Raw genomic sequence first — 13983 nt, 5'->3', positions numbered from 1 at the left:
TGATACTGAGCTTCTCCAGCGGTTCCTTCCACAGATGTAGTCAATCTGATTCCTATGCATACCATCAGGTGAAGTCCATGTGTATAACCTGCATTTGTGTCTCTTATAAAATGTATTTGCAATGAATAAGTCATTGATTTTACAAAATTCAATCATCACTGTTGAATAGAAGATACCACTACATTCTTAAAATTCAATGGCATGTTTCTTTATTTTTGTTATTTTTATTTCTATATTTTCCCATTACAGAAAATTCCTAAAGGATTACTGTCATCCAATGGACTGGTGAAATATCACTTACCACAGAATGCTCAGTATGCTTACAGTATTTTCAGAATTAATCACAACTTGTAATCATGGATTTTAATAATCAACAAATTTTAGCTCATGCTATATTTTCTTTTTATAAATCTGATTGTGAGTTGCTCATTGTCCAAATGTGTTTAGAGTACATTGCTTAAATTGGCTTGCCTGAAACTGAAATTACAAGCTAGAACTCAACGCCCCCATTCTGAGACAGGTCAGAACTAGTCAAATGTGCAAAATGAGGCTCCTGGGCCATTATAGACATGTATTGGTGGCCATGCATTGACATGCTAACAGATTTTAGTTGCTGACAGCACCAGTTCTCATATCCAAGCTTGGACTATATACTAACTTTATATGAATTTCTAACAAGTTTGATTGGGCTCTAAGCCCACAGGGTTTACACAATTAGAAAACAATGCCACTGGAGGTAGGCAAACTGATGGCAGTGAAAAAGTGATAGCTGATAAAAAAAAATTCTAAATACAACAGATGTATATCCAAACTCACTTATGCCTCTAGTGAAGGCTGCACAAGTAGTTCTCAGGTTATCAAAGTCTGATTTACTTATAAAATGCCCTCACTTTGAAACAAAAAAATCAACTCCTATGCACAACAAATTCTTCATCATAGTCACCCTGACTTGCAAAACGCGCAGCTTTTAAATCACTCATAAGCCTTCAAACATTTTTGTGCAATAAAGTAAGTCTGAATAAGAACCGTATGTGCCTGTTCTGACTCACCCATAAATTTTACTTTAAGGCACAGTTAGGAATGGATCTCAGGCACAAGTTGAGGCTTTCCTATATAAAATTTATAAATTAGAAGACTTCACCATCCTAGCAGCCTTGTTAAGAAAAGGTTAAAATAAGTATTTCAGAAGGATGATAATACAAAATGACAAAAATTAGGATGTTGTTTTAAGTACAGTCACGTGGACTATGACTCATAATGACCCATGAAAGACATTTAACTTTCCTATGGAGAAATCTTGACTCTTTGGGGAGATGTGCTCTCCTGGGATTCAACTTATGCTTCCTGGCTCTGTGTTCCAGCTTTTAGGGAATCCAGCTCTGGGCAGGGAACCACTGCACCAAATGAATGCCAGATCAAACACAGAATGAGCATCCCCACCTCATAAATATCCTTCTAGAAAGGGACTCATGATCTCTTTCAGTAAATGAAGCAAGAAGCCATAAAGACAGAGGCAAAACACATCATTATATAAAATGACTGGTTATCATTTGGTGGTAGTAACTTAGGGGTTATAATGTAGTGAATTAAAAAGGGCACACCTGATGCAGACACACTCTTACCCAGGAGTTGGAGTTTCCGACCAGAGGGTTACACATAGCGATTTGTTTCCTTATAGAAAGAGGTGGGGAAGTTAATGTTACAACAGAGAAATGGACCAACACTGACGTTGCAAGGTGTAATTTAGTATCATCAACCATACCCTGTCGACATCACATCATATCAAGATAGGATATACTGGGAGTGCCCCATGGCGTCTTCACATTGAAAACTACCATCTTAGTCTAACCAGGAAAAGAATCAGTAGACAATCCAAAACTGAGAGATAATGTTACTGAAATAAATAGCTGACTTGTTCTCTTCAAAACTATCAAGAGTGTCAAAAAACAATGGATTTCTGAGAAACTGTCATAACTCAGAGCAGCTGAAAGAAATGGCAACTGAATGCAAGGCAGTGTCTAGACTGGTGTCTAGAACAGAGAAAGGATATTAAACGAACAGCTAGTGAAATCTGAATAGAGTTTAATTAATAGCACTGCACCAATTACTATCCTTAGTTGTGACAAATGTTATCACACAAATATAATGTCAACAACTGGGGAAGTTGAGGGCAAGCACATGGGAAATCTATCTTTGCAACTTTGCTGTGATTCTTAACAAAAGTCTTCCCTAGGTCTTTCTTTACTACTAAAAACAAACGAATCCCACCCACCCCTCAAGCGCATGAATGCCAGCATCCTGTTGGAACTCTGTTGTTTAGCTCATAGGGAGTTGTGCTGCTAACTCAAAGGCACTGCTTCTCTGGCCGCTGGAATCCACCAGCAGCTCCAAAGGAGAAAGAGGAGCAATCTCCTCCTGTGCAATTTACAGCCTCAGAAACCTGCAAGAGGGGCAATTCTGCCTCAGTCCCTACTCCATGGCAAAGAGCCTCACTTGTTAAAATGACAGTCAGGAACTTCTTACAAATTGATTTATTCATTAAACTGAAACACTGTAATGAAAAACATTACTGGCAGATATTTTTTAAGTGTTACAAGTGCAAGAGAGACAATTTTTTCACAGCAAAGTGACCAAATATCATCACCTGAAATGGTGTCATAGTTATAATTGTTGTTGTTGTTATGTGCTGTTGAGTCACTTGCGACTCATAGCGATGCTATGTACAACAGTCCTGAACTCCGCTCTGTCCTGTGCCAATCTTACTGTCTCTTACACTCCCATCCCAATTATCCCAGTCACTGAATCAATCCACCTCATAGAGGGCCTTCCCTTCCTGCGCTGTCCCTCCACCCTCCCAAGCATGATGTCCCTCTCCAAGGACAGGTCTCTCCTCACAGCATGTCCAAAGTGTGTCTAGATGGAGCCTCAGAATCCTTGCCTCCAAGGAGCAGCCTAGTTTAACCCTCTCCAGGATGAGCCTGTTTTCCAAGCAGTCCATGGTACCCTAGATCTACACAAACTCAAGAAATGTGAAAAAATATCATGTAAGGATATGTATATATATAAACCCATCTTCATATCTATTTATCTCCCTATATCCCTATTTCTCCCTATATTCCTGCACATTGATATATACAAAGAATGCATATACAGATAATGTATATAAAAATACTGACACATATTAAAAGTAAAGTTGATCACAGTTAAGAACATCCTCAAGCAAGAGTTCAAGAGATCTTAAATTTTGTCTACAACTATCAGAGCTAGGATTTGACCATAGATTTCATCTTCAAACCCCCAAATCCACTGCTGTCAAGTTAGCTCTGACTCAAAGTGATGCTCCATTGGGTTTTGAGACTGTAAATCTTCCAAGATGTAGCCTGCCCATGGAGCACCTGGGTGGATTCCAACTGCCAACCTTTCAGTTATGTTAGCAACCCAAACATTATGAACAATTCCACTAGGGCTTCTTTCACACTCAAAAGGCTTGTTTTTCTCTGAAGTCCCATTACTACCATTATCATGCAGTATTTACCCGCCCTCATGGTCAGTGAACTTCGAACAATTATCTAACAACAATTTACAAATTAACAAGATATCTGCCTCAACTTTGCTCAATCCTGCTTGTTCCAAAGGGCACAGTGGCTGGACTATCTTTCTGAAGTACTTACCACTAAGGCATTTCCTACTCAAAGTTTCTCTAGGTACAACAGAAGGCAATAAAGCCTAGTCCTGTGCCATTCTCACAGCCTCTGAGTGCTTAAATCCATGCTGTGTCTGTGACTCTCACTGAGGGTCTTCCTCCTTTTTGCTGCTTTCATCTTTACCAAGTATGACATCCTCTTCCAAGGATTAACCTCTCCTGATAATATATATATATATATATATGTGTTCAAAGTATGTGAAATGAAATCTTTCCATTCTCACCTACCACATACATTCTAGGTACATTTCTTCCAAGACAGATTCCTATCTTTTGGCGGTCCCAACTATGCTCAATATTCTTTGCTAACATCACAATTCAAAAGCATCAACTCTTCTGCAGTCCTCTGTGTTCACTGTTACAATATATGTGCAGTTACAGCAGAAGTGCATGACTTCATTCCTCCTGATTACAAGCATCACTAAACAGCATAGCCCAATGAGCATGAGAATCAGTGTCAATTTCACTAATTCCAATCATATACATGCTGACAAATCATTTAACAGCTCTAAACTGCAGTTCCCTCATCTGGAAAATAGTATCGATTTCAAGGAATAAATGAGCTACATGCAATCCATCAATAAACACATTTAGTAACACTAGAGAGGAATATAATTATCAGTAGAATCAACCATATGGGACCAAACGGCAGCATGTACCCAAAACAAAGCTCAGAAGACAAGAAAAGGATACATGGGATACTGGGATTGCAGGAGGAAATAGAAAAACGTTATACTAACGGGTTTGCAATCAATGTCACAAAATGTCTACAAATTCTTGAATAGAAAACGAATTTACTGTGTAAACTTCATCTACACTACAGTAAAGGGTTTTGAAAATGTGCATTTGGTTATTTCAACATCCTTCGCACATAGAGCATCCTTCGTACTAAAGCTGAGAATAAGAAACTTATTCTCTAATGAAGCTAAAATACCACTTATTATTAAGATTACTAAGAAATCTATAAACATGTATGTTATTGTTGTCTATCATAGAACTGGAATCTACAGCTGACCTTCCTGGGGCTTTTCAGGGGCAGTAAATCACAGAGGGGGGAGACTGCGCGTCCTTCTCCCTTAAAGCAGATGATGGCTTAGAACCACGTGCCTTTGAGTTGGCAGTGCAGTTCCTTACCATAGGTCACCATAACATGCAGAATTAGTAAACGAATTCATAAACTGGACATGCAGATGTAGCAAGACACAGTAATATTACATAAAGTGATCCTGGCAAAAAACTTTTAGGCTTTTTAATTTAGACTGGAAGTTACTATTGTGTTCTTATTTTTATGACGTACTTTAGTCACCTATTGTGAATGCATGCCACTGGCATAATATTACAATTGTAGCTTATCAGGAAAAAAGTGTGAGCTTTCTGACTTCCCAAGGGAAGCAAGCTCTCTCTACCCACCAAAGGACTAGGAGGGATTTCTTAAGACTATTTCAGACTGGGGTGAAGGTGAAGCTGGAGAAAGCCCAGGAGCACAATGACACATAAGTCTACAAAATGAAGTAATTAGGATTTCTCTTGGCTCATAGAATGAAAGAAAAATAATTGCAAGTGCAGAGCATAGGTCTCATTCTCAAACAGGTAGCCTGTAATGCATTCACAAGTGGCAAACAGTATAAACAATGTTTTCTTTGGGAATTAATCAGGCCTATTACATTCTCTCACCCTCCCTATCACTACCCACAAACACAGAGAAACTTCTTTATATAAGTAACGCAGGGCAGTCAACATCATGACCTCAGGATCCAGTTGTTGTCTCTCAGTAACTCTGATACCGCTTCCTACCCAAAAATACAGACAGAGAGAAGAATCTATCCTGTCTGTTTCTTTATTCAGAATTTGTAAGCATTCATTTCCACATCCACATTCTCTGCCATCCAGGCTACTGCAGTAAGGTCCAATAATTAAAAAAAAAAGATCCATCTTCAAACCAGGCATTCAAACTGGTTCAGTGCAGTTCAAGAACACCTTGATGATACACATTTGCCATTTAGGAATCAGAATTTGAATTTTAACAAAATTCCTAGGTATTTACAAGTAACATATACAGAATGTATTAATATACAGATTCAGATTCAGTATTATCAGAGATGGCAATGCAAAGTCTCTGCAACGGGCTGAAGTAGAATAAGCTGGGTGGAAGCCAGCCTTCAAACCAGCAAGTCAAAAGGGAAACAAACACTCCTTTTCCCTCTTCTTGCCAAATCTTGCCCACATTTCCTCTCCAACATGCACTTGTTACAAAATATGCATAACTAGTTTACTAGTTTTGGAGGGAAAAAATAACCATAAAGAAACATCAAAACCTAGGGTTAATCGTACCCAAATGATTATTTCAACAAAGTGTCAAAATAATCCTCCGAAAAAGGCCCTCCTGTCCATATGAAGCCACTTCTCCACTTTGAGAAACAAATTCCCCTCACTTTCAGATAATGTCCATTTTCACCTCCCTTTAAGGTTCTGCCTTTCCTACTGACAGGCTGGAACATGGGTGGGGGTATGAAACCAAATTCACACATTTCAGACGTTAAATGTTGCCAGTATTTAAAACTTGGAAAATACTTTCTGAAAAATCAAAACTTGAAAGCTGTAAGAACGTATAGTTGTAAATTTTCACCATATAATCTTCTCATTTACATCTTCCCTTGGTTCTTAAAATCCATCAGACTTTAAGCACTGACAAAACTACACATAGCTACAGACCACCATGCATGATACATGAGCTATTCTTTCAGCTACCTGAGTTGTCAGCAGACACTCAGTCATTTTGACAAAATATTTAAGACGACATTACAAAGTTACCAGAATTTACCACAGGCAGTTGGAGTCTTCAAGATCAGTTCCCATAGGATTATTAACAAACCACAGGGACTGTGTGGCACATGCCCTCTTAAAAGGAATAATCATAGTGACCACAATCAGAAAAAGCTGGCAAGCAAACGCAGACCACGATGAAAATTAAGACTGAATTCTAGTATATGTGTGAGCCTATGCCATAGAAGTGGACAAAGAAGAATAACATCATTAAAAAGAGGATGACAAGTCACTAAACAAGTACCCTTTGCTCCTCCCTGATAGGTAGCATAGTCTTCCAAAGTGGCAGGAACCTATTCCAATGGACAGCATTTGAGACAAATGATGTTACAACTTCCAGTTTAGGGATTCAAGCACAGGCCAAAGCATGAATGCCGTGGTGTGAAAACCTACACAAAATGCCAGGTCTTTCATTACCTAGCAGTGTAAGTTCCAGCAATTTCCTAACCTCTCAGCCTCTCTATGTTCTTCTCTTCTGCAAAATCAAAGAGTCAGATTCTTGGAAGAGAATCACATGTTCCCTGCATCAGGCACTTAAAGTTATCACTCAAATGTTAGTGGAATAAACTCTATGATCTCTTCTGGCTATAAAATGTTCGCATCTTTAGAATTATACTGTTTAGTGCTTAAAAAAAAAATACAGTAAAGAAGACAAGGTAACAAATATGTTTCCTTTCTTAGTCTCTGCAAATCTGTCAGAACATGATTGACCACATTATCAATTTTAAGCTAGGAGAGGTGCCTGGCTGAAGAATGTCAAAGTGTTACAATTACTAGGAAATAATAGAAGTGGAAAATATTTTACATCATTTGAAATACTCAAAATAGCATATCACTAATGCTCAAAAATTTCTAGGATAAAGAGAATTATGTTTGCAAATGTTACATAAAAAAATTAACTATGGACTGGCCCCTGTTCCAAGCAAAATATTTCAAATGTCACAAGTGACTTAAATCACATACATCTTTTAAGAAGATACAAGTCACTGCAAACATACCCTGTTTATGTTAGTTTCTAGAATTTCTAATCTAATAAAGTTGTCAGATCAAGGCCTGAAAAGAATACCTTGATAAGGAATTTTCAAGATAAAAATCATCTTCAAAACCCAAAAATCTTATTAAGCTCTGGTGTCTTTAGCATGGTGTGCTGCTAACCAAAAATCCAAAACCACTGTCTGTCACGTTGGGGTTACATGGCACCAGTACTGTGTGTGGTTGTCTTAGGTAAAGCTGGGCCTAACTTAACATTTCAACCGTAACAGGAAATGTTTACAAAGAAGTCTGCATCTTGAACACAGCTCAGTGACCTTCTCAATTAGAACGTGGATTCAGCTTTTACAAATAGATTTGTCAAAGGTGCATCCAACTTCTTGTATATTTTGGCAGTGGTAACCTAAATAGACTGTCAAAGATGGCTCAGAACTGTCAGCCAGAAAACTCTTGAAGACATAAAAATTGGGAGTGGTGAGTACCTGAGAACAGCAGTTCTATACATGGGCAGATAAGCAAATTCTTGGGTATCAGAGACCATCTTGACTCCTCTTAGCTCTGCAAGCCTGGATAAGGGAATCTCAGAGTGTCCTCTGCACTGTTTTGCACGTTTAAATGGTATGATAGGATGCATTGTCAATTCTGCAGCAGACTATAGCATTAAAAAGAAAACAAACAAACCAAACCCCCCCCAAAAAAAACCAAACCCAAAACTAGGGAATAATTCTCAGAAGATGAATGGCACTTGAAAAACTAAAATTCCTTCTAATCCAGAATCTCACATTTCAGTTTACAAGTTAAAGAAATGGTTTATCATTCCTAAACCTCAATTAAGGAACAAATGTTGATAGTGTACTATCGAAATTTTTATTCTCAAAAATATAAATCCTCTTGAACGTTCAGAGGATGAAAAAGGCAAAGAAAAAGTGACCTGCCTAGTACTTGGGCACAGCTGCTAAGAAGGAAAAAAAACCCACAAAACTCTCAAACAGTGCTGAATACACGACCAGGTCTAGTTTAAATTCAGGATTTAAAAGGGCATCACAATCCTGAGGCCAAATGACTTTTTCTTGTAGGCGACACGCATCAACAGCTTCCCTTGACATTTACTAGGAGGCGCTGAGCAGTATTTTACTTAAGGTCTGGGGAGGGTTGAGTCCAAGGACATGAGAGCTGAGAAATGGGAAGAAAGGGTCTGACTCCTAAACTTTGTTTCTGCAAGTGATTAGCACAACTCTAGGGAACAAAACCCTATGGCCAACACTGTCCAGGATCTTTTTCCTCGTCCTACTATCAACTCAAGATCCGAGAACGAAGGCACAGCTATGGTACAACCCTCCAGGGACACAGGAGAACGGGAACCGGCTCAGATGCACAAAGCGGACGCCGGCAGCGGTGAGCATGCACGTGGGGGGGCGTTCACAGGCGCCGCCACCAGCTGGGAGGCCCACGCCCTCGCCCCGAGACAAGACAGCTGGAGACTGTCACCTTGTCCAGGCACATTCTCTGAGGCAGCCCGAACCTGGCGGCAGCGGCGCGGCCCTTGCAAGGCTGCCGGGCGAGCAGGGCAGGGCCGGGTGCCGATCACCTGAGGAGCGCGCCGGGGGCGGAGACGCGCCGGGACACTCGGGGCAGCGGGGCACGCGGCCCTCCCGCGGGACCCACCTGGATCTGCAGCGGCACGAGGCGCACCTTGCAGCGCTCGCTCACCGCGAAGCCCTTAGGCAGGTCCACGTACTGGCCCCACTCCTCGGCAAAGAGCTGCACCACGAATTTGCGGTGCATGTCGATCTGGTCGCCGTACAGGCTGAGGAACTTCTGGATGAGCAGCTCGTAGCCCGCGCCGTGCGGCACCGACGAGGGCCGCGCGAAGACCGAGAAGCAGAAAAGCACGGGGACCGAGCCCGACGGTGGCCCCCCGCCCACGCCGCCGCTGTTGGGAAGCGCGGGGACCACTGGCTCCGCCGCCGCCATGTTCCCCCGAGCGTCTGCGAGCGCGGAGGCAGCCGAGGAGCAGACACAGCCGGCCGCGGGGCCCCGCCTCCCGGTGCAGCCCGCCCGCCCTCCGGCTCAGGAAGGCGAAGGGGCGGGTCCTCGGAGCCGCGGCTCGCGCGCCTTTTCCCCGCCTCGGCCGAGGTTGGACCGCGCAGAGGGCTGGGCGGCGAGGTAGCTGTGCGCGCGCGGGGAGCGCCTGCGCCCGCGGCCCCGGACCTCCCCCTCCAGCCTTTCCTCTGCTGTGGCCTCGCAGAGGCCGAGGCGCGCCCCCCTGTCCTTCGGCCGAACCGCACATTGCGTCGCTTCTGCACGCATGGTGGCTCCAAACGTACATCCTGCCCTCCTAGTTCTCTCCTACGTGCTTGGCTTCAAAGAAGGGTTTGTGACACTCCTGTCCTTGGATGGGAGGCTTTCCAGGGAGTTTTAGGGCTGTACTATGGGATCCAGAACTGCTTGAGTGAATCTATTGGGCCCAGCATTACCTGTTGGCTTTATGCAGAGCAGTTTCCGTGGATTTCCAGTTCCTTCTCAGAGACTAATAAAGCACCCTGAAAGCACAAGAATTTAATGCTTACTTCTGAGCGTCATCCAACGCTTCTTTTCGTGTTTCCGTACAGAACATGATACCACGAACATTGGATGATACGATATAAAATAGCATACAGAACTCAGACCTAAAACATCTACACTAGTTCCAAAAGTTGCAGGTTACATTTCGTATAGAATTAAACCTGTTGCTTAGGAACTAACCCTAGTACTCCAGTCAAGTCCATAACTGGCACTCAGGCGAGTTTTCAGAGACTAAACTCCATAGATGGAGATTGTCGGGGAGGCGCCACCTATGAGATGGCAGCATAACCCCCTAAGGCTATGCAGCCAAAGATCTGTCAATGTGTAACCAAACTCTTTGGAGAGTTAATAGCATGGACAAGAAAATGTTGCAGATGGTCATAGTGTCTATTACCATGGTTTATTTCTGAGGGCGATCAAACTACTCTCAAAATAATCTATTGCAGAACTTTTTTAAGGTACCTGTTTCAAATCCACCAGTTACTCCCAGAGAGAAAGATGGGCAACTCCTCCTGTGTGATTTACTACTGCCTTTGAAAACCCACTAGAGGGTCAGTTATAGTCATTTAGAACCAGATGACAATAACCACCTTACCAACCAAGGCACCTGGGATATCGTTACTGCTGGCAGATGTATCCTTGCTGAAAGTAGAAAATAGAAGGATGTCTGTTTTATTGACTATGCAAAAGCATTTGACTGTGAGGATCATAAATTATGTCCAACATTGAGAAAAATGGGTATCCTAGAACACTTAAGTGTTGCTGTTAGGTGCCATCAAGCCGAGTACGACTCATAGTAATTGACCGTGTGAGCAAAAGATCTAAACCTAGTCTTGTTCTGTGCCATCCTAACTCTTAATTGTATTCATATGAAACTTGTATCTAAACCAAGAAACTGCTGTCTGAACAGAGCAGTAGAAAACTACATGGTTTTTAAAAAATCAGAAAAATGTGCATCAAGGGGTATTCTTAGTCCATATATATTCAATCTGTTTGCTGAGTGAATTATTGGAGAAGCTGTACTCTATAAAGAAGAATGTGGCGCATCAAGACCAGAGAAAGATTTATCAAAAACGTGCATTATACTGAAGACAATACAATCCTGCTTGCTGAAAGTGAGGACTTGAAACATTTGTTGCAGAAGATCAAAGACTATAGCTTTCAATATGGATTGCAATGGATTGCATTTCAACTTCAACAAGGTAAAACTCCTCACCACTAGACCAATCAACATCATGATAGATAGAGAAAAGATTGAAATTGCCAACGATTTAATATTATTTTGATTCACAATCAGTATCCTTGGTGAGAGCAATCAGGAGTACAGGACAGGAATTACATTGTGCAAGTCAGCTATCGGGTACCCTTTCAAAATACTGAGGAGTAACAATGTTAGTTTGAAAACTAAAGTGCATTTGATTCAGACCATGGCCTTTTCAGTCATTAACTATGCCCCTGAGAGCTGGACAATGAATGAAGGTGACAGAAGAAGAATTAATGCCTTTGAGTTGTGGTATTGAAGAAGAGCACTGAATATCCCATGGACTGCCAAAGAACAAACAGGTATGTATTGAAAAATTTGCAGCCAGAGTGCTCCTTAAAGGCAAAGATGTGAAAGCTCTGTCTCACAAGCTTTGGACACTATTCCTTGGAAAGGGACATCATGTTTGAAAAAGTAAAGGGTCAGCAAAAGAGAGAAAGATCCTCAAAGAGATGGATTGACACAGTAAGTATATAAATGGGTTCAGGTGTGTCAGAGATGGTAAGAATGGCACAGGATAGGGCAGGGTTCCTGTCTATTTTTGGTAGGGTCACTATGTGTCATACTCTATGGTGGCTAACAAAAACAACAAACTGTAGCATTATAATTATGTGTGATTTAGATACACATCCTTAGCATCTACCAGCTGCTCCTTGGGATAAAGAGGGACAATATCCTTCCATGTGATTTACTGCCTTTGAAAACCTCCTGAAGGGTCAGTTATGGAACACAATAAGAGCAAGATTCATGAGCAGCTTTGGTGGCCTAGGTGTAAAGAACTGCATTGCTAACACAAAGACACATGGTTCGAGTCCACCATGGGAGAAAGATGGCTACTCTTCTGTGGGATTTACTGCCTCTGAAACCAGCTAGAGACTCAATTAAGAGTTGGCTTTCAGTTTTAGATCTTGAGGTTTTTCACCTCCACCAGTCAAATATTGACTAGTGGCTTGGACAATCATGTGTTGCTTTGTCTACAGGAAGAGTTGGGTTGTCTCCTCTCGTCAAGATTTGTAGCTTCAAAATCCAATAGGGCTGCTATCCATTCGAATGGACTCAGTGACAATGGAGGTTTGTTGCTGTTATAGTTTGTCCCAATTTGAAACCTAAACACTACTCTGAAACTATTTCCAAACTCAAAAGTTGGGAACAGAAAAGAAGAATCAATAGTTGGAAAACCGGGAATCAGTGACAGAAATGTGGCTGGAGACAGAATGATAGAATCCTATACAATCAATTATTTATTCATTGGGGAAACCTTTTATAAGAACCACAAACAATGACTGTACACATGGACCTCACCTGACAGTCTGCTCAAGAGCAACTTTTTTCTCTACAGTAGATTTCAGATCTTGAATTAACCTTCATTTCAGCCTAACTTTCAATGGAACTCGAATTGTAAGCTGTAAAACATAAAAAGAGGCTTAAGAACAAAAATCTGAACTTTAAACTAGACTATGGGGCACTGGTATACCAATTGACATATTTCAGCTACAGATGCTGCCCTGGACATGCTCACCAAGTTGTGCCAAGAAATCTGGAGAACAACCATTTGGCCAACTGACTGAGAGAGATCTATAGTTGTTCCCAGTCCAAAGAAGGGTGACCCAACAGAGTGTGGAAATTATAGAAAAAGCTCATTGATTTCACATGCAAGCAAGATTTTACTGAAGATTATCCAAAAATGACTGGAACAACACATCGGCAGAGAACTGCCAGAAGTCCAGGCTGGGTTTTGAAGGGGTCGTTGTACTAGGGATATTGTAGCTGATGTTAGAAGGATCTTAGCTGAAAGCAGGGAATACCAGAGGAATGTCTATCTGTTTCATTGACTATGCAAAGGCATTTGACTGTGTGGATCATAACAAACTGTGGCTGACTCTGAGAAGAATGGGAATCCCAGAACACTTGATTATTCTAATGTGAAACCTATACTTGGACCAGGAGGCAGTCGTCAGAACAGAGCAAGGGAACAGTGCATAGTTCAAAATTGGGAAGGGGGTACGCCAGGGATGCGTCCTATCTCCATACGTTTTCAACCTGTATGCAGAACAGATTATCCAGGAGGCTGGGCTCTATGAGGAGAAATGTAGGGTCAAGATTGGTGGAAGATCTATCAACAATCTGCGTATGCAAATGACACAACCCTGCTTGCTGAAACTGAGGAGGACCTGAAGCATTTGCTGCAGAGGGTCAAGGACGGCAGCCTCCAATATGGACTGAGGCTCAATGTCAAGAAGACAAAGATTCTCACCACTGGACCAGTTCGTAGCATCAGGATGGATGGTGAAGAGATTGAGATTGTACACAGCTTTAGTTTGCTTGGCTCCATTGTCAACACTCTTGGCACCAGTAGCCAGGAAATTAAAAGGTGTATATCTATGGGAAAGTTTGCTCTTAGGTACCTCTCCAAAGTTCTGAAGAGCAATGGTGTCTCTCTGGAGACTAAGGTGCGCCTGATACAGGGTATGGTCTTTGCAATCACTTGTTATGCATCAGAGAGTTGGACAATGACTAGGGAGGATAGAAGAAGAATTGATGCCTTTGAGCTATGATGCTGGAGAAGAGTATTGAATGTACCATGGACTGCCAAGAAAACAAACAGATTCATCCTGGAAAGGGTTAAACCAGGTGGCTCCTT

The 13983-nt window shown here is 41.7% G+C and overlaps 1 protein-coding gene across 1 annotated transcript in view; it reads right to left on the bottom strand.

Moving 5' to 3' along the window:
* The window catches only part of ISOC1 (isochorismatase domain containing 1), a 24880-nt gene extending 15376 nt beyond the window's left edge, over window positions 1-9504 (bottom strand). Inside the window, exon 1 of the mRNA XM_006886014.1 lies at window positions 9182-9504. Coding sequence (XP_006886076.1) covers window positions 9182-9490 — 309 coding nt within the window. The 5' untranslated portion in view covers window positions 9491-9504. The remainder of the gene's footprint in view (window positions 1-9181) is intronic.
* Window positions 9505-13983: the final 4479 nt, after the last annotated feature.

Source organism: Elephantulus edwardii, unplaced genomic scaffold (genome assembly GCF_000299155.1).
Source record: "Elephantulus edwardii isolate Elephantulus edwardi_28Jun2011 unplaced genomic scaffold, EleEdw1.0 scaffold00046, whole genome shotgun sequence".
NCBI classification, from domain to species: domain Eukaryota; kingdom Metazoa; phylum Chordata; class Mammalia; order Macroscelidea; family Macroscelididae; genus Elephantulus; species Elephantulus edwardii.
This window is presented reverse-complemented; position numbering and strand designations above follow the sequence as displayed.